The sequence below is a fragment of the Pteronotus mesoamericanus genome, unplaced genomic scaffold, assembly GCF_021234165.1.
Source record: "Pteronotus mesoamericanus isolate MK-2021 breed Mesoamerican mustached bat unplaced genomic scaffold, CSHL_Meso_final contig_657, whole genome shotgun sequence".
NCBI classification, from domain to species: domain Eukaryota; kingdom Metazoa; phylum Chordata; class Mammalia; order Chiroptera; family Mormoopidae; genus Pteronotus; species Pteronotus mesoamericanus.
Genome location: NW_026555229.1, coordinates 21,187,239 through 21,212,406, shown reverse-complemented (window position 1 = coordinate 21,212,406; position 25,168 = coordinate 21,187,239). Strand labels below are relative to the sequence as shown.

Sequence of the window (25,168 nt, the reverse complement as noted above, 5' to 3'; positions counted from 1 at the left end):
TTCCTCGCAGCTCTGACAGAAAGTTGGCCTGAAAACTGGGAGAGATCGGGGACTCCCCCTTCTCTGACTGAGAAGGGGTCTAACAGCGCCACCCCTGCTCGTGTGAGGCCGAGGGCGACCCCCAGAGCTCCTCACAACGGAGGCTGTGGGGTTCTTACCGGTCCCTTCGGGCGACTGACTTCGCCCATGGGCCGTGTCAGATGGTATTTTCTGAGGTGGATGGTGGCCGTCTGGGACGATTTGGGGAGGCTCTCTCTTGTGAGGTGGCAGAGGGAAGAATCTGATGGGCAAGACCGATCGGTGGCTGTGAAACTTCAGTGTGGGGGACACCCCCACCGCAGTGGGCACCCCGATGGACCTTACCCTGTCTCCACCGGCATTAGTTCTTGGACTGTGATTTGAGCTACCCATATTTTTCCCCTAATTATTCCCTTTCTTGTCACCTCTTGCTGTGCAAAAAATTTTGAGTTTTCATATGGTTAACAATTAGTCTCGTAAGGTTTATGTCATACTTCGAAAGACCTTGCCCCTTCTTAAGATAGAAGTGATTTTCCCCATATTTTCTTCTAGTACTTTTATGAGTTCAGTTTTTCCATTGAAATCTTTGAGGCATATGGAATGCATTTGGCCTACAGTATAGGGACTAGATCGCTCTTTTTACCTCGAAGGGCCGCCAGGGTGTCCCCATGTTATTTATTATCTGATCCCTATTTTATCCAAAGGCCATGGTAGATCCTCACACCTGTGCGATGGTATTCGTGGCAGAGCCTTTGGGCGGCGATGAGGTCACGGGGGTGGAGGCCCCACGGAGCGGTTAGCGCCTCATAAAGAGGCCCCGCAGAACTCCGAAGCCCCTCCACCACGTGAGGTCACCAAGAGAAGCCTGCAGCCCAGCAGAGAGCCCTGTCCCACCGCCCCGGACCTCGATCTCAGACCTCCAGCCTCCAGAACTGTGAGGAATAAATGTCTGTTGTCTATTAGCCACCCAGTTTGTGGGGGTTTGTCACAGCGGCCTGCAGGGACTAAGGGGCCAGCTGGAGGGCCCTCAGTGTGATATTGTAAATCCCTGCCCCTCGGGGGGTTTACTTCTGGGCCTTTCCTTCCGCCCCGTTGCTCCGTCCTCCTGTGCCAGGGTCCCACTGCTGTTATAGCTCGTACTGTTCACCACCTTGGAGGGCCGGTTCTTTTTCCTTATTAATATTTTCAGAACTTTCCTGGATACTATTGCCATATTCCTTTTTCAAATGAAGTTTTCAATAAATCCAAATTATCTCCAAGAAAGTATTTTGGATGATATGTTAGAGGGGGATCAACTGAACTTGAGCGGTTAATCACAGTAGAACATGGTGGGAGAGGCCTATGTGAAATGTACCTCATAGGGTCTCCAAATTTTTAAATTACTGATTGGTTTTTAGAGAGAGAGGGAGGGGAGGGGGGAGAGAGAGAGATTTGTTGTTCCACTTATTCACGCGTCCATTGGTTGATTCTTGCGTGTGCCCTGCCCTGGGATCAGGCGAGATCGGGCGCAGTCGGGGTGGTACGGCCCTAGACAACCCTGGGTTCGAATCCACACCCTCGGTGTATCAGGATGACACTCCAACCAGCCGAGCTCCTCAGCCAAGGCCTGGTTCTCCATATTATGAAGGGCATTCTGAATCGTGGTCAAGGCACAGTTTAGGTCCAGAAAATGAATGTTTTCCCTTCATTCTACCCAGAAGCTTCTGGTCTCCCTGGAATTTCTGGTTGGTATCCAACCATCTGCGCAGAAACTTCCAAATCATGTTTGGGAATTTTGATTTGGGAGAAAAGGAGACTTTCCCATCCAAGTGCTAACCAGACCCCACCCTGAATAGCTTCGGAGATCAGATGGGATCAGGCGGGTTCAGGGTGGTGTGGCCATAGACAAAAGGAGACTTTCAAATGGACAAAGACATGACTTCCCTGGATGCATTGACCTAGTCCCTTCTGACAAAATGGCAGATGGCTGAGTTCCTGAGTTGCTGAGTTCCTGATGTGCTGGAAGATGTCACGTTTCATGATAAAATAGTCATGATTGAAGTAACTACCACATGCTGAGTTTGTGAGCAGTACCTGCATTGTACCTGTTGACTTTGTCCCTTACCACACACCTGAGAGTCAGGGTCTAGCCGCTCACTCTTGGCTGCCAGTGCCGGAACTATGTGTTGGAACATAGTTCCGATGTGGCAGAGTGCATCTTGCCGCTTCCACGAGGCCGCCCAGCTCCGGGAACTGTCCTCAGTGGCCCCATCCGCCTGCTCTCAATGCTGCAGCGGGGTGTGAGAATGCACAAGTTCCATGGTGCGGATGTGCCCCCTTGATAGCATCTTCCACGCCTGGCGGGAAGCCCCCTCTTTTTCTCTCTATTTGGGGGAGACTTTTCCTGCAACACTCCCTTCGGTCCAGACTGATGGAGCCATGGAGCCCACGGTTTTTCTAAGCATTTTTAAAAGTTAAAATCTTTGCAGAGTTTCACAGAACCCATTATTTATCTTCTTTTTAAAACAACCTTCTGATCTCCAGTTTTTCTTTAAAGCTTATCTAAAAAATAACATTGGTGCGGCCAACAGGGTAGTAGGTTGGCAATACGCGTAAAACACAGGCGGGCGACGGGAAGCGAGAAGCAAAATGCTTTCCAGTTTGGCTCCCATGACATTCCCCTGGCTTTCTCTCCAGAGTAACATAGTAAAATGTGAACTCAAAAGAAAAAGAAACAAGAAACGCTCCTTCTTAATCTTGCTTGAAACTTATAACTGAGATACAAACTGGCCTCAACTTTTGTATGTGTTGGAAGAAAATGACCCTGAATTGGGTTGAAAAATTCAGGAAGCGCCAGAGCAGTGAAGCAGAAATGAGAGAGAAAGGTGGGGGTTTATTTTTCAAGTGAACAAATCACATGTGTAGTTTTAAAAGTCAAATAACACTACTTATTGTGAAAAATAGTCACCCTGTTCTATGCCCCTCGGTCCTGAATCTTGGTGCCCAAGGCAATTACCACAAACCCTTCAGCTGTTTCTTCTACTTTATTTTTTTTAGTGCCTGTATTTCTGAAAAAAATATTTGTAGTACTGAGTTTTGATTCTTTTAAGTTAGTTATTATCTGTTGACTTTCTACTGTGAAAGGTGAGAATTTAAGTCTCTAATTGACATACCTCTAATTCTCCCTCCCCACTCCCCACTGTGTGTGTGTCTCTCATCCTCCCAAAGAAGTTATATCATCAATTTTAGGTAAATCAGGGTTTATGTTTTGCCTCATGGTCATCGTTGAGGCATTATTTATAGCTGTATCTCATGCTGTACTGCAATTTGTATCTTTTCCTGTGCAACTTTTTTGCTTTTCCTGGAGGTAATAACCACTCTTTGGAATGGTTTCCTTGGTTTTCTAGGTGCCTCCCACCAACTCTTTCCCTGAGTTCCATTCACCGAGTGGGGAGTGTGGGGCTTAGGCAGAAAACGGCAGCCCCAGAAACCTCGGCCCGCCCCAGTGCGCCCGTCTCTCCCCCGAAGTGGACATTAGGGTTCGAACAAACATCGAGAAAAGCCCTCCCCATCTGGCAAATCGGTGTTTGGCTTCACGGCCCACTTACCGTAGCTGAAGTTCCCGGGGGTTTCTTGTGATACTTGGCTCCCTCTACGCTATGTCAGAAGCGGTGCTCCAGGAAGAGAGGCCTTCTGTCCTTGCCTGTGGTGAGCCCAATTAGCAGAAGCAAGTAGGTCATCGTACCGGCCACTGGGGACTTCTGGAAACTCTTCCAGTTCCAGCCTAAGGCTCAGTGTGCCCTTCTCAGCACCCCTCCCCACTCCAACCAGAGGAGTATGCCCGCCGCACAGTGGGGGGCCGGGGGGCCCTGGGCAGCATGTCCAATCGGACTTGACTGACCAGAGACGCTGGGTAAAGCAATGGTTCTCAGCTGGGGTGATTTGGCTTCCCCAGGGGACTTTCGTTAATGTCTGGAGACATTTCTGATGGTTACGACTCAGGGGTAAGATTCTGAAGTAGGGGGCTGTGCAGGGGGTGGGGGGCAGGCATCTCATGGGCAGAGGGCGGCACCCGGGCTGGGCTCCCCAGCCAAGAGCTGCTCAGCCCCCAGTGCCAACAGGGCTGAGGCTGAGAAATCCCCCTCTAAACAATTCAAACAGCGTGGTAATTCTCCATTTGTTTTGTTCAAAACTATTCTGAAGATGGGCTAAATGCCCTTGCAAAGTTCTAGTGAGGGAAGTGAGATAGTTTTCAGGGGCTTATGATGTGGAAATGCCCCAAAAGGGTGGCGGCTGACCGGGGACGCTGGAACCCGGTGCCCGGAGCCTACGGAACAGAGGAGTGTCACGAACGCCAAAGGTCGGGCAACCCGGACTTCCAGGTGTGGGGGGATAAAAATGACCCAGCTCCTTCCTGCTCGTTCGGTCTGACTCCTGCAAGGGTGGGCTTGTTTGCGGCTTGTGTTTTGTTTTCATGTGACGCGAAGAGGGAGCGTCTGAATAATGTTTGTAGTTCAACTAGGAATGTTATGTTATATGGTATTAATCCTATGAAGAGCCCCAATTTATGGAGCAATTGCTGTGTTCCAGGCACTGTGCTCAGACTCCACAGACATCGCCGCATGTAACCCTCATCCCCTGCTGCGTTGTTGCCTTGTCTGACAGCCAAAGCTTGGAGGTCCTAGGTTCTCACGAAGGTCACAGCTAGCAAGTGGAAGAACTAGGGTTTCAGTTGGTGCTTCTTGACCTCAAAGCCTGAGGTCTTAACCAGTATACTATAACATTCAATGTATAAATTACTGTATCACCTCCTCGTAGGTATCCTCATTATTTTAAGAAAGGTTAGGCAGCTTGCTAAGTTTATATAGGAAAAAACAAGAATGCTGGATTTGAGCAAAAATACCATTCATTTCTTTACTCATATGCTTATTGTACATTCACTAAATGCACAATAGCAGTTCTAAAATGTGTATGTGTGTGTGTAAATAAGACAATGCCTCAGAAGCTAATCGAATCACATTTTGAAAGTACTGAAAGAAAATAAATGTCAACCTAGAATTTGCAGCAAAAGTATCATTCAAAAATGAAAATGGAATAAAGGCATGTTCAGACAATAGAAACTGAAAAACATTTATTGCCAGAATATGTGATTTAAAAGAAATATCAGAGAGAGTTCTTCAAGCAGAAAGAAAATAACCTTCGATGAAAATATGGAAGTGCAAAATTTAATGAAGAGTACCAGAAAGGGCAAATAAGTTGTTTTAATCAATATTAACTGCAACAACAATAGTAATGTCTTATGAAATTTAGGACATATAAAGAATTAAAAATGAATTCCAAAATAATGCAAAAGATAGAGGGGGAAAATGGACCCAAGGTGGAGCACAATTCCAGCATTATCACGGAAGTGGTAGAAATTCCAGTTTGAATGAGAGCAGTAACTCTTTAGGGTGATCTTTAAAGTAATAATGAAAAGAGTAATGGGAGTGTGTAACTAGTGAGTTAATAAAGAGAAGATAGAATAATAATAGTGAAATAACATACAAAATAGAGAAAAAGGAAACCAGAACAGATGGGTCAAATAGAAAACAAATAGTAAGACGGTAGCTATAAGTCCAAATATAATGGTAGTTACATTACATTTAAATGAACTATATTCTCCAATAGAAGAACAATACTATCAGACTATGCTTAAGAAAAAACCCCAGAAAACTAAACTGTACGCTATTTAGAAAAGACACTTTAAATTTAAGGAGACAAGATTAAAAGTGAACGGATGAAAAGGGATATGTCATATCAATCCTAACCAAAACAAAGTGGTTAGCTGTCCTGATATCAGAAGAAGTTGGCTTCACAGACAAGAAGCACTGATAGAAATAAAAAGAGACATGTCATAATTATAAAAATCCATCGACTAGTAATATAACACAGTCTTAACTCTGAAAGTATTCGGTAACATAGCTTGACTGCTTTTGTAAAAACAAAGATTGAGAGAGTTAGAAGGAGAAACAGATAGATTCACAATCTGATTGGTATTCTTGTGTACACCTCTTCCTATAACTGATAGAATAAGCAGGCAAAAAATTAAGGATGCAGAAGATCTGAACACAATTAATACATTTGATTAAAATAATGTGTGGAACATTGCACACAATTACAGAACTGACATTGTTTTCAGGGACACATGGGACATGCACTAAAGTTGACCACATGCTGAGCCACAGAAAAAGTCTCAACAAATGTCAAGGGACTGATGTGATTCAAAGTATGTTTTTTGTCCATAATGCAATTAAACTAAAAACCAGAAGTAAAAAGATAACCAGAGAAAATCTAGTACCCAGGAATTTAAAATTAGACTCCTAATTAGTCCATGATCAAAGAAGAAATCACAACAGGAATTTCTATTTTGAACTGAATAATAATGAAGACAAGATATTAAAATTATGGCCTGTAGCTAAAGCAGTATTCAAAGGGAACTTTATATCCTTAAAAATATATAAGAGAAAGTAAGGCTGAAAACCAGTGATCTCAAGAAGCTATACAAAAAGAACAGCAAATCAAACCTAAAGAGTATACCAAGAAGAACATAATGAAGAGTAGAAGTTAATAAAATATTAACTTGAGCCTTAGGAAATTGCAGATATTCAACTATTTTGATCTCTACAAATGGTAGTTTTATGTGGTTCACTCTAATAGGAAACTAATAGTAGTAAACAAAGCCAGAAGTTGATGTTTTGAAAAGGTGAATAAAACTGACATTTCATGAACGATCACAAAAAGATGGAAAAAGCAATTACCAATATCAGCATTGGGAAACCTAGTGGGGTATCTTTATAATCTTAGAATAGCAGAAATTTATTGAAAAGGACACGAATACTGGAAACTTTAAAAAATGTTTAATTGGACTACATAAAGATTAAAAAATTCTTTTCATCAGAGTATACCACACAGAGAATGAAAAGGAAGACAAACTGGAGAAGATATTAGCAATACAAGCATGAATTCATTAAAAAAAAATCTCTTAAGTGTGAACGGAGGCCGTCGCTTCGGGCGCGCTGCTGCAGCTGGACCTATGGCGGTGCCTCTCCCTGCGTAGCTTTCCCTTCGCACCTGGGTCTGCGGGCCACCTGGAGTGGATTACTGTGTGGCGTGGGCTGGAGCCAAGACATGGTTTTCTCTGTGGGCTTCCAGTGGACCTAGGACCATTTTTATTATTATTTTCCTATTGCATATCAGGGACACGTTTGCTGTAAATCAGGTCTTTTGTCCTGTTTGTTTATTTTTATTTTAACCAAGTTTGAATTCCTTCTTTCTCCTGGAAGAAGAGATTCAGCACGTTGGCTGCCGCGGGCACACAGGCAGCTGGTCGGCCGGGGCTAGAGCCGGCGGCCACAGGCATCGGTTTTTCAGCCTTGGAACCTCAGGTTGAAGAGGACGTTGCCGGAGGACTCAGTACAGATTCATTTTACATACATGCCACCTCGGTTCTAAGAGGACACCCCTGCACGTTTGTCTTCGGTGCTCCTTGTCTCAGCGTCCTCAGAAGACATCCTCATACATTTTTATTTTTCGACTTGCGTCTGAGTTTGAAGACAATGTCAAGGTGTGTTCGTGTTCCGTGCTGCTGGGTTGCAGGGTAGTTGCTTCGGCTCCTTCTGGGTCCGTGCCCAGAAAATTCTGGAGAAAGTCTTCAGCTTCTATCAAACCACTGTCTGGTGTTACAACAGAAGGTGAACTCCTGCTGCCGGGTGTTCCTCACATTCCAAAAACTTGGGTTCCCCGAAATGGCTGCGTGCTGTGCCCTGGGTCCCTCACTGCATGGGGCCCAGGTTGTGCTCGCCTATGCGGTTTTTTGTAGATTTTTTTTTTTTCAGATTAAAGTTTCTCTCTATTCCTAGTTTAAGAGGGTTTTTTTTTTTTCCTTTTAAATACAATGGCTATCCAGTTTTCTCAAGTGCATTTTTGTACCTCTCAGAGGGATCATACGATTTTTCCCGCTTCCTCCTGTTTCTGTGGCGAGTTACCCTGAATGGTTGCAAGTGTGGCTAACCCGTCCTTAGGCTTCTGGAATAAATCCCCCTTGGTGGTGCTGTATTACCCTGTGTATATATCCCTGGGTTCCATTTGGCAATAAAGTGCTTAGGATTTTTTGTATCTATGCTCAAGAGAGAAACGTTTCTACAATTTTGTTTTTTTGTAATGTCCTCATCAGATTTTGATATCTAGGTTATGCCAAATTCATAGTTGGAAAATGCTTCCAATTTTCTGAAAAGAAGTTTTTAAAGTGCTACGTGTTTCTTCAACGTTGGGAAGAATGCCGTCAGCCCTTCTGCTGTCTCATCCCTCACCTTGGCCTCCAGGGACTTGGGCCTCCCTTCAGTCCCCAAGGGACCACGGTCTCTCCTTCCTCTGCCTGTGAAATGCGTATACTCCAGAGGGGCTACAGACCCTATCAGACAGTTTTAGGAAGGAGTATACAACTTCAGATGGAATTAAACTACGAAAGAGGGGAACAGGTGAGAAACCAGCGAGACTGGCAGGTTGGGAGAGGCTGATCGGATGCGGGTTGAGGTCTGAATAAGTTAGCGGCAGGCGGGGGCAGGAGAGGGAGAGAGAGGGGTCCGGAAGGACACGTGGAGGGGCCTGAGGCGGGAGAGAGTGTGATCGGTGTCAGGAATGCAAAGAAAGCACTTAGGGAACAGGAGGTAGGCAAGGGTCCGGTAGGGCGCGATGAGGATTTTGGTCTTCACACTGAAATAAGAGGGATGTTTTAGCAGGATGACCTGACATTTCATTAGAAGAGCAAGCCTCTGGCTGCAGGATGGGTTGAAATGCCAGGAGCCCCGTCGGTGGCAACTGTCATAGTCCTGGCCTCAGAAAACGGGCCGCGGAGTAGGGGTTGGGCAGTGAAGGTGGAGAGAGTTGGATAGATTCTAGGGTGACGTGGGAGGTAACGCTGACAGAACTTCGTGACGAATTCCATGTCAGGGATAGAGGGAAACTGGGGTGCCAAGGATGACTCGGGGATTTTGGTCCCCGTGGGTGGCTGGCGGTTCCTTTCCTGAGGCAGGGACCGGCTGGCTGGTTTGAAATGAATCAGTTGGTTTGGGGCCAATTAAATTTGCCATGTCACTGAGACATTGAGTGAGTGGCAAGGACAAAATGGCCCAAGGCTGTGCCGTCTGTAGGTCCGTAGTCCGCAGTGAGGTCTGAGCCAGGTGAACAGGAAATCGCCCCTCACCTAAGTTGTGGATTGGTCCACACATCCTCTTTAAGTTCGTGTAGTTGTGACTTGGCTTTCGTCTCCTTTCCTCTCTCTGCTTTTCCTCGGAGAACTTATTTCATTTTCCTTTCTACCCCCTCACCCGCCGCCCCCGGCCCGTGGTCTGGGTGCTGGTGTGGGCCGGGAGCTCTCCCACCTTCCGCTCGCTGCGTCTCTGCGGGGCCTGATCAGCAGGTGAGCGGCAAACAGACGGCAGGTGCGAGTCGTTTGGAAACTACTTGAGCGTGGGAACCAGGTTGCTGTTGTGGGTGAGGACAATTTTGTGGTGCAAAGAATATGAGCTGTCACTGAGGTGCCCTTTCGAAAGGCATATTTACTGCACCTGAATCTGCAGTAAGACCCAAGCCCCCTCCCCGCCCCGACCCCTGCACGGGGGAGTGTGGTGTTGGGTAGGCGCCGGCTTCCAGTGGGAATCAGCCAAAGCCCGTGGGCAGGAGAGAGGAGGAGAGGGCAGGGTTCGAGGTTAGGGTGTGTTTCAGCGTAAAAGCACCAAAGAATAATTTTTTTGTGACATGTCAGTGAGATGGACCAGAATGAATAGAACCCGCACTCTTTCTAAATAAATTTTACTAGACATCAGTGGTTCAGAGTAGAAACTCAGAACTCTATAGGGTAATGTAGCTGGATCCTGAGTCCAAGATTTCACAGCCCAGAAAGGATTGCCCATGTGTCAGCTGGCAGAATGTCCTGAAAGATTAGTCAGTTGTGCTGAAGTCTTAATATTTTAAAAACTAACAAGGAAGATGCTCAGCGAGACTTTTCTGCATCGCTTGACAATTAACATTATAAGAAATGGAGGCAGAGGGAAAAGGCGTTTTTCACATGACAGCCGTTTGTTTGTCGAGGCCATCAGGTGGCCCTCCGCTCTGGGAAGGCGGATTAGGGCGGCAATACCCTGTCATTTCTGCGCAGCGGTTGGGCTTCGGACCCTGCATGGTTGCTGGGGCTGGGGACGGTGGGGTGGGGGAGGCACCACTTGGCTGCGACGGCCAAGGAGAAACCCAGGGTCTCTTAGAGACTCAGGCTCTCAGTTTTGTGGTTGGTGGGCTCTCATTTGTTAGGTTCCCAAACCAGTTTCCCCAATGAAACTTCTAGGCCAACTTGCAACTTTTACTGAGTTTCATTTTCCACGTGGGACTCTATTGAGCTACTACTGTGTGTGATACTAATGTTCACCGTGAACAAGTATGTACCCATCGATCTGTCTTCTCAGGTGGGACCAACATTTAGTGCTTGCTTGAGGCCAAACGTTGTCCTAAATATTTAAAGGATACTAACCATTCAATGCTCATGTTTATTCCTTAAGCTCAATTCTTTATTTGTTATTTTAGTCCATGGACAGACAGCTTTGCACTTTTATTTAATAGTCTTGCTCAGAAAGCTCTGTACTGTTACGGTTCCCGTGCTGTACAAATACACCAGGGTCCAGGCCAAGGCTGCAGGGAGCGTCGGCCTACTCTGCACGCGGCTGCCCTTCTGCATGGACGAGGTCGACATTTTCAAGCGCGTGGTCCCAATGACGTTTTATTTCCTCTTAGGAGTGACTGGGTGACCTCTTATAAGGTCATGGTGAGCAATGACAGCCACACGTGGGTCACTGTGAAGAATGGATCTGGAGACATGGTGAGCCTCTCCGTCCCCCCGCCTGGTGCCTGGCAGTGCGGGCTCTGCAGGGGCAGGCGGTATGCGCCCCGCCAGTGCCGGCCCCTGGGCATTTGCCAATCTCACGTCAACTCAAACCAACCGCAGAGTCTGATGGAGAATGACCGCCCCTCCCATGCCCAGAAGTACAGCACCATGTGGCCTGCATTTAGGGCTCATGTAAAATTCAGAGCTGCCGGGGTACAGCCTGTTCCACGGTTCACAGGTCAGCCCTGGAGTCGCGTGGCCCTTAGAGAATGGGCGGCCCCTCACTGCTCTTCAGCGATGACAGTTCCTTAACCTCTTGTAATGACCCCATTGTTCACCTCCAAGAGTTGCTCCAGGTTGGCCAGTGCTCGCCACGCCCCCCTCCCGCCCGCCGCACGCCCCCCCCCCACCCCCAGTCCTCAGGTTCCCTAGCACTTGCTCCTGACGTTGCCTCCCGGGTCCTGCACCGTCTGACTGCGCCCTCCCTTTTCAACCTTCTTTCCTGTTCGTACCCCCAACACACTCCCGTATTCCAGAACACCGTGGGTGTGCGCCCCCTCTGCACCCCAGCTTGGACCCCTCCGGGCACAGCTGCTTTTCTTTATAACCCTTCCCGTCCCTACAGATCAGAATAGCTGGCCTTTAAGGCCAATTCACACAGCACTTCCTCCCTGAAGCTTGGCCTGGTCCTTCCCTCCTGGAAACCCAGAGCTCTGTGGCTGTCCCTTTGCCATGGCACGAATCAGTTTCACCTGTGACGTCTAAGTATGACCTCCCACCGCCAAGATGCGGCTTCCCGAGGGCAGGGCCCAGGCCTGATGCGGTTCTCCTTTCCCCTCGATGCCCAGCACACAGGTGGCATCCTCAGTGAGTGAACTGCTGACTCTTTGACCCCTTGATTATTGAGCTCCAAATGATTCTCCTTTCTTCTGTGTGTCAATAGATATTTGAAGGGAACAGTGAAAAGGAGACCCCCGTTCTCAACGAGCTGCCCGTGCCCATGGTGGCGCGCTACATCCGCATCAACCCGCAGTCCTGGTTCGACAACGGGAGTGTCTGCCTGCGGATGGAGGTCCTTGGCTGCCCGTTGCCCGGTGAGTGCGTCCCCGGTGCCCCCCCGTGGGGCCTGGCCGAGGCTGATAAAGATAAACCTAGCAAGCTTTTTCCTCACATGAAAAGAGACTCACATCTATTGCAAAATATTGAGAGAACAGGGGTCAGCCAGAAGAAAAGGAATACAAATCGTCCATCCTCCCACTCAGAAAACACCGTGAGCATTTGGGGCTTCAAAGCGACATGCCAGCTGTGGTTTGCCTATTGAGATTTTAAGATGATGTGTATTTCAAGGTTGAAAATTCATTCTACCACCCACAAGCAAGCAATAACACACTTAAATGCCCTTGAGTGTTCCTGCTACACTGCAGAGAGGAGACGGTAGAAGTTAATTTTAAACTTGACCATGTACATAGTATCTTTCCATTTAAGTAGCTGCACATGGAGGGCTGTGTCTTCGGGTAAATGTTTATTCCTTTGGAACGAATGAATTACTGACTCTTTGATCCCTTGATAATCAAGCTCTCAGCGATCCTCCCTTTCCTCTTGTCTGTCAGTAGCTGTTTGAAGGAAACAGTGAAAAGGAGACCCCCGTTCTCAACGGACTGCTTGGTGTCCACACAGTGGTGCCTGCCTGCGCCCTCAGGGTGGCACAAAGAAGGGGCCTGAGTTCTCGCGTGCCGTCTGGATCCTTGCTGGGTCTGCTCCAGACAGGCTGATCTGGCCTGGCCGCAGGCTGGCTCTGCCTGGCCTCTCATTCCCTCTGAGTCTGTGCCTACACAGAGCCTGTAGGCCGCAGCCTCTTCATCTTGACCAGGCGTCTCCAGGCACCTGGCCCCAGAACATCCTGAAGGCTCTTCCTTAGAACCAGCCGGGATTTGTGCATTACTGTCTGCTCCAGCCAGGCCACAGGGAAGAAGGGGCACAGATTTGGGTTATGTCTCCTGTATTTCTGCTCAGTGAGGCTTTCCTGTTCATGTGTGGTGCGAGGCCAGGCCTTGCTCCCTTGGGGTTTCCCAGCCCCTCCAGCACTGCCCGGGGGGAGGGTACCGCCCGCTCCGGTGTCCGCAGGTGATGCTGAATCCGCCATGCCATTTCCACAGGCATCCCATCCCCCACCATTTACTTATTTGACTGCATTTTCAAAGCATATTGAATGTCACTTATCGCTTGTCTCTCAATTCCATAATATCCTGATCTTGCTTTGCCAGCTATGAATTTTTAGAACACAATCACTGTATTGGTGAGAAAGATGGGTCTATCTGCCCACCTACTTACCCGCACACCAGACAGATTCTTTGTGGTATATTTATACTTAGTAATTGCAAAACTTTTTTCACATCATTAAAACTATTAGAAACCATCTGTCTTCTGGATGCCTTTATCCTGGTTCATGGGCAAGCTCTTGTGTCTTTAATCTGCCTTTTAGAGTTGGAAGCTCAGAAGTCCTTAATATTTTGATTCTATAAAGAATAGCCCACAGTGAACATCTTCGTTTCTGTGTCTTTGTGCATGTCCAGGGTTATTGTATAAATTATAGGACTACGCAGTTGTAGGGTTATTGTTAAATTTGATTGGGAAAAGTGGGAGGGCTGGTGCGCAGGGAGCGTGCGTTGTCAAGGCCGATGTAGGGGGAATGAGGGAGGCCTCCCTGGGCTTCGATCTGGGCCTCCTCCTGGGGCTGGTGCATTCTGGGCCTGCAGTGCCAGGTCCCGCCTGCTGCCCCAGGGGCTGCTGGGCTTTTCCGAGCACACGGTGTGTGTAAGCCCAGAAGCGGGCACGTGTCATCGAGGCCCTCTATGTGCCCCGCCAGGGGCCTGCCCTCTGTGCCTCTCAGCACGGCCTCCACCTGCCTGCTTCCGAGAGCAGGGTCCTGCTTTCTCGCTGCAGACCAAGTTCATCTGCTGTCAAGAGGGCAGAGGGCAGCTGTGAGGGACTCATGAAATAAACATAATAGACATTTTCCTGTGAAGTTATTCTTGGTGGGGGCGTGGGGCAGTGCGCATGCATTTGAAGTCAGGTCCTGGAGGCAATTTAAGCCTCCCAGAGACACAGTTACGGTGTGAAATCTGGGCGGGTTTCAAGTGTGGACCCGGAAGGGCTCTGTTTTCCAACCCCCAATACTTAGGGCCACTTTTCCTAGATGCTACTTAGTCTGCCCAGAAGGGAGCTGGCCTGAACCCACGCTGCCTGGTAGTGGCGGTCACCTGTGGGGGCCTGGGGGCGCCAGGCCCCCCACATCTCCACGCTCATTGCTCTGTGGTCTGCACAATCCATTTGTGTAAGTTAATGAGACCAAAGGCAAGGACGACCCCATGAACTCAGTCGCCCACCCCCAGGGTGGCCTTGTGGTCTAAATGTGGCCACCCAGATTCATTCTCTTCTTCCCGGAATTCTTTATTAGGAGAAATGCACTTACCTTTGCTTCTGCTTCCCCTGGTTCTGACCTTCCATCCCTTACCTCACATCCTGGTGACTCTCGGGTGGGGCAGAGGGAGGTTCTGGCTCTTTTTAAGACTTCCAGAATAGTGTCTCCCAGAGTTTTGGCACTGGAAGCTGACTTCCCCTATAGCATGGTCTCTTAAGGCAATTCTTACAACTCAGAGGTGAAGGAAATGAGGAATGTTGTCTGATGGCCACAGAGCTTCCGTTTTGCAAGATAAAAACGTGCTAGAAACTCCAGGCCCCAGGAGGACCAGGCTGGGTTCTCACTCGTCCGCTTACCTACAGCGTTGGACTCCCACGCAGGTTCCCAATAAAACTTGATCCAGTCAGAATATGTGGACAACCAAAGAAGGATTTGTTCAAAACTTGGGAGGCAGAAAGTTGTGAAAAATACTCACTGTGGTTTGAGGCAGTTCTGAACTTTGTACCTATGTGATTAGGCAAATTGATTAGTCTCCTGGCTGGAAGAAGGGGGCGCAGCATGGGGCTCTTCTTAGAGTTCTGGGGTTTTCTTCAGTCTCTCCGAAGAACCTTGGAAGCATAACCTGTGTTCAGAGGCAAAGTGGGCTTTACGGAGTTCTGGAAAGAGGCTCCTGGGACTTGGGCGGTTGAACAGCTCTTAGAAACAGCACGTCTGTGAGTTAAGTGTAAATTAATGTGAAAAGTATGCTGTACCTTTGCTTTGAAGCCCAGAGGTTTGGGAATCCAAGGGAAGGCGGCTTGCTGGAGGGTGCGCCCAGCCTGCAGCCCCTGAAGGAGAGCCTCGAAAAGTAGTGGGGGTGGGGGGACTTTTGGCTAACACTGAATTGCTTTTGCTTTCTTTTCTGGACAAAGTGCCAGCTGGCCCTCTCACATGATTTCTCTTTAATGACAGCCATTTGTTTCTAATAGTATTACTGGCAAACCTTTTGAGAGTATGAAAAACTGTCTTTTTATTGTTGGGGTCTGTATATGATTTTCAGCTCAATGCGTGAGGCCTCAATTTCAAGAGTGAAGCCAGTCGTGACCTGCAGCTGTGGGGACACAGGCGTGTGGCTGGCTCAGGCCACTGTGCACTGTGTACCTTTGTCCCTACTGGCAGAGTGCTCAGGACATTCACACGGTACTTCCCAAGCTTCTGAGCCTACAAAGTCACCTGGGATTTTTTAATCTGATTCAGTAGGTCTGGGCTGGTCTGATAGGCAACCGCACCGCCAGTCTGTGGACAACATTTGGTGGCACAAATCAGGATTCACGGCTGCTGATTCCCCTGGGAGCCTCCCCTGCCACTGCCTCCGCCTCCAGACTCGCCCTCCCAGCCCTGGGATCGAACCGACACCTGCTGTGGTTCCAACCTTGCTTATGTGGTTCCCAGGCTAGAACACTGACCTGTCTGAATCACTGTCTTCTGGCCCCAGCTGGGTAGCTCCATTGGTTAGAGCACTGAGCGGAGACGCCAAGGTTGTGGGCTCGATCCCAGGTCAGGTCACATACCAGAATCAACCAATGAGTGCATGAATAAGTGGAACAACACATCTCTCTCTCTCTGTTTCTCTCTTAAATCAATAAATACAATTAAAAAAAAATAAAGCACCTCTGGTTGGCTTAGACCAGTCCCGTCGGATGCCTGCAGCTGGGCTGTGAGGTCTGTCTCCAAGAACTGGAGAAGGGGTTCCCAAATGACACAGGCCTGTGAGGAAGGGTAACAAAGGACTGACAGCTGGGGAAACGACTCCAACACACTTCCAAAAATTTCCATGTATGCATACAGTGTGCCATTCATTCACTCACTGACTCGTTCATTCATTCATTGACTTATTTGTTCATGCATTCAGTGCTGGCAGTTTGCCAGACACACAGATTATTCCAAGTAACACCAGCAATACACCAGTGAGAGAGGAGCCAGTATGTCTCTGTTTATGGGTGAAGAAACTAAAGCAAAGACTCTCCAGCGTGTGTGTGCCCAGTGCTGCGCAGCGTGTAATTGGAAAGGCAGAGATTGGAGCCCAGGCATCCTGGTCGGGGCCCACACTCTCCCTCACTGGGTAATTCTGACTTGTAACAAGCTTCTAGAAAGTTGTTTCTCTCAACTCTGTGGGAATGTTAGAAGCTGGAGGTTGGGCTGTGTCCTCACATGAATCAGGCACCCAACAGAGCCACCACAAGGATTAGAGTGATGCCGATGAATTCAAAACCGTATTTCTCCCTTAGATCCAAACAACTATTATCACCGGCGGAATGAGATGACCACCACGGACGACCTGGACTTCAGGCACCACAACTACAAGGAAATGCGCCAGGTAAAGCCGGGGTCTGTCAGGGAGCCCCAGGCCATGTGTCCAGCCAGAAGCACGCAGGGGGTTATTTTCAGAAGTTAGGATGACGTGCTTGGGACAGAATCTGAATGGCCACTTTGGCTTGCTGAAGCCACACGAGATGCGTGTAGTTTCGAGGTTGAGAATGTAAGCATGCACGTGACTAGAGTAAGGCTCCCTCTCCAGCAAATGGTTGAAATAGAATCCAACCCTAGACGTTTCTGACTGAATACTCTAGTTCTCAAGAATCTCTTTGGGTTTGGGTGATTCACTGATTTCAGCATGTCGGTCACGTGGAGAGTCAAGGAAGAAAGAGGATCTAGAATAACAGCGATGGTGGCAATAGCAGCGGCAACCACACTTCTTTACCTCCGCTACCTGTGTTAATGTGGCTGGTCCTCCCAGCCAGCCTGGGCAGGTGGGAACTTGTAATCCTTTCCTTACAGAAGGGGAAACTGAGTCGCTGAGCATACATAACCCTGCCCTTTGTCATTTAGATTCTCTGATTCTCTATCTTGGCTGCATATTAAAATCACCTGGGGAAACTGGAAAAATACCTATAGTTGAACCCCTCCTGGGGGCCAATTAAAGCAAAATCTTCAGCAGATGGGTGGGGGGTCTAAATTTTTAAAGCTCTCCTTATGATTCTAGTGTGTGGTTCTGCTTCATTCCCTCTGGCTGATACCCTTCCAGCTCTGAGTCCTTTCCATACTATGAGGGGGAGCTGGCAATCCCAGATGAGCGCCCCCTGCTTAATTATGGAAACCAAGGAATTCTGAGCTATGGTCGGCATGTGCGCGAGGGAGAAGAGATCAGAAGTTCTTTAGGACAGGCTGAAAGAGCGGTCCCTATGCTAAATGCTTTGCCTCCGAAATCCTGTTCAGGATCTGCGATATCAAAGAATCTGTTTGAAGGAAGAGAACAAACAGAGAAACGCCCTCATGAATACATTTACAGGACAAGGGTTTACTGAGGCCAAACTAACATGGCTGAAAGTAAGGGCTCTTAGGCGCTGAGAAAAGGACCCAGCCACCGGGAGCAAGTTCAGGGGCGTTCCAGAGGCCGGTGCCATTAGGCTGAGCCCAGAGGGCTCTGTGGCTCATCCAAGGGAGCCAACGAACCCTATTTGTCTCCATGTCACTTAACTGGAGACATTTGCACAGCTTCCAGACACCTGTCAGCACAGACTTAGGGGCGGGATGTGCCAAAGAAATTGTCTTGCTGTCTTGCTCTTCAGAAATCCCGGTAACGTGTTTGGACTTGAGGTTGGTAAACCGCTCTGCTGCTCTCCATGCTGGGGCTTGACATGGTTCCGCTCGCTGCTCCCCCCCCCCCCCATGGAGTGCGCGTGTGTCAACTCAGCTTTGCCCGCTGAACGTCTCAGGACGTCCTTTGAGCCCAGGAATTGACAAAGATCAACTTGGTGCAATTAATGTGAAAAGCACCGCTCTAAATGCATTTCAGAATGAGCTAGCTGCACAGAGTCCAGGTGGCGAGTGCCTCTGAGTAGTCAGCTCACATGCAGAACCGGGGCGCTTCCCCTGTAAGAAGAGATGGGGGCTGCGCTTCATTACATGGGCAGCTCTGGGCGCCATTTGCAGTAGATGTTTGAGCGAAGAGAAGCCTGGGCGTGGTCAGTACAGCCCCGCTGCTGACGGTGGACACCCCCTGAGGTCCCAGGGCCCAGCAGCCCTCCACTGCGGAGCATCTGTCAGCCCTGCAGGACGCTCTGTGGGAGGTGACATGCCGCTTGGGGCCCTGGCTCCCGAGGGTGGGACAGCAGCCAGCACGTTTAGCAGTTTCCCATCTGGAGTCTGCTAGGTCGCTGCAGACGCCTTTCTGCTTCAGGGGAAAAACAAGGGAGTTTATCCTAGAATTGACAGAGGCATTCCTAACAAATAAGAAATGAGAAACAGCAGCAGGAAGACAGAAGAGAAAAAGAGAAACACGCACCACCTTGGGCGGGGAAAGTCCTGAGAACGGTGTGCTTCCCGTGGGCAGGAGGTTCTTCCGGAGCAGTGACCGGGAAGGCCCCGTTCTCCCCAGGCCAGGGCACGGGAGACGACGACATTGCTCAGACATGGGTGTCCCGAGGCAGAATGAGTTCATTATTCCCAGAGAGCTGAAGGCCTGCACAGCATGCGTCCGGGTTTATAAGTGCTTAGCACGTGTTTGTCTGCTTGTACCTTACATCTGCATTTGGAACCATGAGGCCAGAGACTCATTTTGTCATAAATTCATAATGTGTACTAGGTAAATGTCTATTTAAGGTCGTACCAGGGCAGATGCTTGGGGAGCAGGAGGGATAAAAGTCTGGCTTGGTTGCCATGGTGGGGTGGGCTTTGGTTGAGATGGGATGGGCCAGGCTGGGCAGGCAGAGACGGACGAGGGGGCTCCGAGCAGTGGGAGCAGCGAGAGCCACGGTGCAGAGCGAGGGGCAGGTGGCGTGTCTCTGGACCAGTGGGCCGTCTGCTGGGAGAGGCCTCTGTGCCGAGTCTGAGCAGTACAGGCGGTTGCTATGTGAGCAGAGCTCGGGGAGGTCAGTCTGCAAGTTGTACGGAGAGCAGACTGGCAGGCGCTGCCCAGTCCCCAGGAGGGGGACCTCCCGGGGAGGGCGGGGGGGGGGGGGAGGAGGCGAAGGGGAGAGGCATTCCTAAGGGGGACTGGCTTATCCTAGGTCGGCTGTGGGAGAGAGCTGGGGAGAGAGAGGGGACTGGCGTGCTTCCTAGGGGGTGGGGTACCGTCCACAAAGGGAGGAAGGGGGTGGTTTTGAGGAAAAGGTTGATTTGACTTTGGTGTGCAAGGGAGTGGCCGCGCCTGCTCCCCTGCTCCAAGAGCAGCCTGCCCGTGGAAGGGTGGGGGGTGACGGTGGCGGGGCAGCTGGCCCGCGAACCCAGACCCGCGCACTCCCATTCCCCACCCACGGGCGCCTCTCTGCTGTGATTCCCTCTCTCCTCCCTTGTCTCTCTGGACTTCCTCTTCCATTTGATCAGATGCAGTGTCTCTCAGACAGAGGAGCGAAGATGGAGGAAGAAGACTTTCTCTTTTTTCCTCTTGAACATTTTAACTCATTGGATAAACAACGTTCTAGCAACATGAAGTGCAAGCCAAAAGCCTGAACGTTAGCCATCCACGTACTCACTGACCTCAGGGAGCGGCGGTTTTCGTGTGTCCCCTGCCCGCCCCCGCCTCGCCCCCATTTTCTGCCCCATGTTTTAATCTCTGTGTTCACGGGGTTCACACGGTTTTGTTTAGAGGATGATTAGGACTTTGCCCTGCTTTTCTCGGTTTATCCGGGATCCTTAGCCGTGTGCCACGCTGCCTTCCTGATTTAATTGTAATTCTGCAGAATGTGCCAGTGGCGCACGCCTCACCGTCCCCGCAGCTGCCTTCCTGCTCTGGGCCCCGGGGCTGCTCCCGAAGTTAGAGCGCGCGCCACAGCGACTATCGTCATGCCCCTCACTTTGCTAACCTCTCTGAACGGTTTCCTTCTGATATGTTGCCAGAAGCTGAGAGTCCTGGAAAGGGGGCTCTTTCGTCTTCTTCCGTCAGGGGAGGAGGGAAGCAACGGAGCCCAGAATTCAGAAGGTACCCGGATGGCAAAGTTTACTCCCATCGCAGAGACGAGGACATGGGGTCTCGACGAGGCCGCGAGTCTCGCACACACGGGTGCCCTCTGGGGCGCTGGTTCTCGGCGCCGTTTCCTTAGCGCCCTCCTAAGCAGGCTGTTTAGATAGATACTTTAATTAATTAGCCTCCCTCCCCTACTATTTTGTTGGGTAGGGTTGAGCTTTGGAGGGCCACAAAGTATTGTCATATCTAAAACTTTTAGCCCTCAAGAGCTCGTTTCCACCTCCCTGGAGGTGGCGTCATCCCCGTTGAGAACGCACACTCTCAGGCAGCGATTTGCAGCGCAGGCGCCGCAAGAATTTAAAACGCCCAACACCTGGCTGTTCAGTCAGGGGCACTGACCTCTTTTCCCTAAGATTGTCAAACACAAAAAAAATGACAGCAGCCAACACAGCAGCCATCCAGTGTGAATGAATCAAAATTATACCTATTTTTTTTTTCTGTCAGATTGACAAAAAATATATTTTTGGTGTGCCAGAGAATTTTAGTAGTTTATATGTATCTTGAGATGAAAAAAGTTGAAAATAGCTGCTCTAAGGCCATGAAAAAATTCTAGTCCTCCCTCTCAGGATGCATCAAGACCCAAACATTTACCACCAAGACCCAAACTCCACAAAATCGTCTCTGGCTATTTTCGGGAACAAGCGCGGCGGGTCGTCACCCAGGGCTCCTATGGTACAGCTGGCCACCGGGAAGCCGTAGCAGGCCACTGCGCACAGAGGATTGTCAAGAACCTTGTAAAAATTATCTTTCAACTGCCAGTGTTCTCATTCTTGTGTGTAGAGAAGATGCTTGTGACAACACAGTAACATACTCTATTACCATGACTCAGGGAGGGAAAACGTGGCTGGCGGTGTAGACACTGACCGGTGGGTAGGCTGGACAGAGGGCTGATGACTCGTGGCTGAGAGCATCCCAGACGGAGAGACGACCCATGGCTCAGAGTGCATCCCAGCGACGACGGTATTCGTCCTTCTCCAGTGTCAAGGTCGTGACCTCTAACACAGGTGGCATGTTTCTGCCGCAGCTGCGTGAGGGGTGGGCATAAGCGACAGCCAGGCTCTGCGCTGCGCGTCGGCCTCCGTGGCCTAGTCAAGGAGGGGCCGCGTGGCTCTGTGTCTGCAGGGCTCATTACCGGCCGGATTGCCAGATGGTGCACGTGTCCCTCGCCGATCAGGCTTCGTCGAGGTCGCTGCCGGAAGCGGAGAGTGCAACCAGCAGGCCCTAGCGCACAGGGCCCCGGATCAGATGGCGAGTGTGCTGTGGCCATATTGCAGAACGGTCGCAGTGTGCCTCAGAAAAACCGGCAGCAGGGATGGGCTGCTTTTCCTTGCTGTGCTGCACCTTTGCCGACAGGCCCAAAGCCCTGGCTCCCCAGAGCCCTGGCTCCCCTTGGTGCCAGCAGGGCTTCCCTGGGCAGATCACTCAGTGTCTCTGTCAGCCTCAGTCTCCGTATCTGTAGAATGGGGACAATCGTCTGGTGGCCACGCCGTGAGATTCAGTAGAGAAACAGGACGCGTTATTACTGCGAGCGACAGAAATGGAACACGTTCTTTCTGCAGTTGTCAACGTTCTTACTGCCATTCTTGCCACCTCTGTTGTGAAAGCCTGCTGCATCTTGTGTGTGGCTCCATCCCCACCTGCGCCAGGGATTGCCCGCAGTGATGGATGTAGAGGCGACATTGCTCTTCGTGCCCATTGTCCACGCGCGGCGGGTTTCTCTGCTCTTGCCCTCTCGTGGACAAGAGTCTGCTACAGTCAGCTCTCTTGCTCTCTCACCTGGATATTGTAGCACAAAGTGAGTTGTTACAGAGGGGAGGCAGGTTTGCCCCAGGAAAGAGTTAGACCCTGCGTCCCTGACCATGGCTGCACCTGCAGCGCCTTGGGGACATGTCACAGAACAGAGCCCTCCGGCTGGAAATCCCTCCATTCCAGAGAAGGCTTGCTGATGCCTTGTGAGCGCAGAGCGCGATGTTATGAAAGGCAAATGAAGCACGCCGCAGTGGGGCTCCATTGTATTTTAACTTCCATGTACCACCCATTTTCTAGTCTTCATAATTTTTAACCCACTATAGAATTTGCAACAGGTGTGCTTATTTATAATTTACAAAGATATTTTATGGATAATTTGGCTGGTCAAGAATTTTTTGAAAAATGGTTTGAGGGCATCCAGGTCCACACCTTCCTCATGGGCCATGCCTTCCTCCGGCCACCAGCACCCCAGCTTCTGTCCCCTTTCTAAAGGAGGAAGCCCTCTCTGATGGACACCTGCCCGCTCACTTCCCTGGCAGGGATGTCTGTCCTCGCTGCCTCTATGGCATCTGAGCTTCCCCCCACCCGCCCCCCGCCACCCCTGGTCATTAACACATGGCCTGGGAATCGACCCATTGCGCCTGCACCCACCAGCAGCGAGGCTGGTCTTTCCTGTGGGCATGGCTGCGCGACTTCACGTGGGCCCTGCAGCTCCAGACCACATAACAGGCCTCTCGCGGGTCCCCGTTCAGAGATGGGCAGCGAGGTGACCTCAGGAGAGGATGTCTCTGTCCTTCCTCCCTGTCCCCGGAGGGCAGCTTGTGCCCTGCTAGAGGCAGAGCCCTCCTTTCCTCCTCAGCAGCCTGTCCCTCCCCTCAGACGGCCGCTGTCAGTCTGATGAGCCCACTCTAAAATTCGGAAAACAACACGCATGTATCACTCTTCCCTGTGGAAGCCTGCTTCCCCCGCCCGCTAACCACGCCCACGAGTCCCATCCTGTGACTCCCACCTGCGGCTGCACGGTGAGCTCCAGGGCGGAGCAGTGCCTGTCTCCTCAGCCTGACGTCATAGATGCTCATTAAGTCATGAAGGAAAGTTGGTATTCGGTAATAAATATGCGTGTAGGCAGGGATATAGAGATAAGAGGCTCCATCTATCCCATAAAGGATCTGCAGTCCAGTGAGGGGACAAAAGAGCGCAGAAAAACACAGTGAAAAGGGAGGTGATACCACCACCCAGGGAGGTGAGAACCAGAGCCAAGGGAGGTGAGAACCAGGGCCAAGGGAGGTGAGAACCACGGCCAAGGGAGGTGATGTCGCAACTGAACAAATGAGAACCACAGCCAAGGGGAGCTGGGAGGTCAGGGCAGAGGGGGCCCAAGGAGAACATTCCAGGCGGGGAGAACAGCACTCGTGTGTGGTGAGGGAGGATGCATGGGGGCCTGTGGGAGGGGCGCGTGTGTCTGCCTTTGGGGAAGAGCTCCGCCCCCTTTAGTGCACAGCCGTCATTGCTTAGAGCCCGGATCCGTTTTGTTTTTCAGTTGATGAAAGCCGTGAGTGAAATGTGCCCCAACATCACCAGAATTTACAACATTGGCAAGAGCCACCAGGGCCTGAAGCTGTACGCTGTGGAGATCTCCGACCACCCCGGGGAGCACGAAGTCGGTGAGGTGGCCCTCTGGGCGCGCATGTCCCTTTGTGCCTGGTGCCTTCCTAAAGCAAAGGGGACGGCTCGCCCCGCGAGAGCTCTTGTGGCGCGGGGCAGGAGCCGCCCACGCACCGTTCTCACTTGGACAGATTCTGCAACACCCGTTCTGCGAGCCTCTTGTCTTCTGACGTGGGCTGTCGAATCATTTAAGCTAGAAATGCCCTCCTTTTCTCCAGATGGACCATTTTAAATTCCGTTCCCCTGTTTTTAATCCTGTTCTGAGACCAAGTGCACTAACCAAAGAAAAAGATGGCCAGAGACGGTTAGGACAGAGTCCTTTCCTAGGAGAAAATTCTGAACTCCCTGGTCATTAATGGCTCAAGTTAAAGGAGGTCCCTAATTATTTTTTAAAATTCCGATCCTATTTTAAGCCTCTCCTATTTTCAGCCATTTCCCATTATCCACTCCGAGCCCATGCCCCCCTTCCAGTCAGAGGGGCTCCCCTGGTTTTCCTTCTGATAAATCTGAGAGCCCTTGAGGGATCCCCAGTATTTAAAGTCAGAGATTTTTCTGATGGGTCCAACTTGAATGTTCACCAGTATTTCTAGACTTCCTCTCAGGAGTTTCCTGTAAAGGGCTCAACTGCCTGTAAAGCCCCATCACCGCAAAGGCGGTGGCTGGGCAGTGAGCGGGGAAGAAGGGCTGTCTCTCTGCCCAGCGCTGAAAGAGCTGAGCCTTGGACGAGAAAAAGCTCAAACTCAGCCCTTTCCAAAACTGTCCTTGCGGACTTGCCCTTCCGGACTGTCTTCTGCTTGTGCTTATTCATCTTTGTGTCCTTGTGAAATTCAATAAGAAGTTTTTTTAAGAAAAATAATTGCCTCCCCACACAGAAAAATAAGTTCTGTGGCTTGTGTTTAATTTGTAAATTTAAACCCTCCGCCCAGTGTCCTTGTTCTCTTTTCTTGCCAAATAGGAATAAACATTAGTGCCCAGGGGTTGGTGGCATCTAAGAGTTTTCTACACATTTTCTTAGTTACCTACTTGGGAATAAAAAATTACACTGATCACATTTTGGAGGTTTATTTGAAAGAGCCCACGGGGCTAAGGTTGTAAGTTTATATTGTTCAGAGATCTCTTTTTGTCCCTGCACAATGAGGTAGGAATTGTTTTGCTGCGAGCACCTGACCGGAACCCGCCCCTTTCCCGCCCTGAGTCCAGGTGAGCCCGAGTTCCACTACATCGCGGGGGCCCACGGCAACGAGGTGCTGGGCCGCGAGCTGCTGCTGCTGCTGGTGCAGTTCCTGTGCCAGGAGTACCTGGCCGGCAATGCGCGCATCGTCCGTCTGGTGGAGGAGACGCGCATTCACATCGTGCCCTCCCTCAACCCCGACGGCTACGAGAAGGCCTACGAAGGGGTAATGGCCCCGCGCCCCAACCC

General features: G+C 50.2%; 1 protein-coding gene across 1 annotated transcript in view; it reads left to right on the top strand.

The window, feature by feature from the left end:
• CPXM2 (carboxypeptidase X, M14 family member 2) overlaps positions 1 to 25,168 on the top strand; it is an 83,934-nt gene that overhangs the window by 44,760 nt on the left and 14,006 nt on the right. The window contains exons 5-9 of the mRNA XM_054581783.1: positions 10,819 to 10,903; positions 11,853 to 12,003; positions 16,598 to 16,686; positions 23,624 to 23,752; positions 24,954 to 25,145. Of these exons, the coding sequence (XP_054437758.1) occupies positions 10,819 to 10,903; positions 11,853 to 12,003; positions 16,598 to 16,686; positions 23,624 to 23,752; positions 24,954 to 25,145 (646 nt within the window). The remainder of the gene's footprint in view (positions 1 to 10,818; positions 10,904 to 11,852; positions 12,004 to 16,597; positions 16,687 to 23,623; positions 23,753 to 24,953; positions 25,146 to 25,168) is intronic.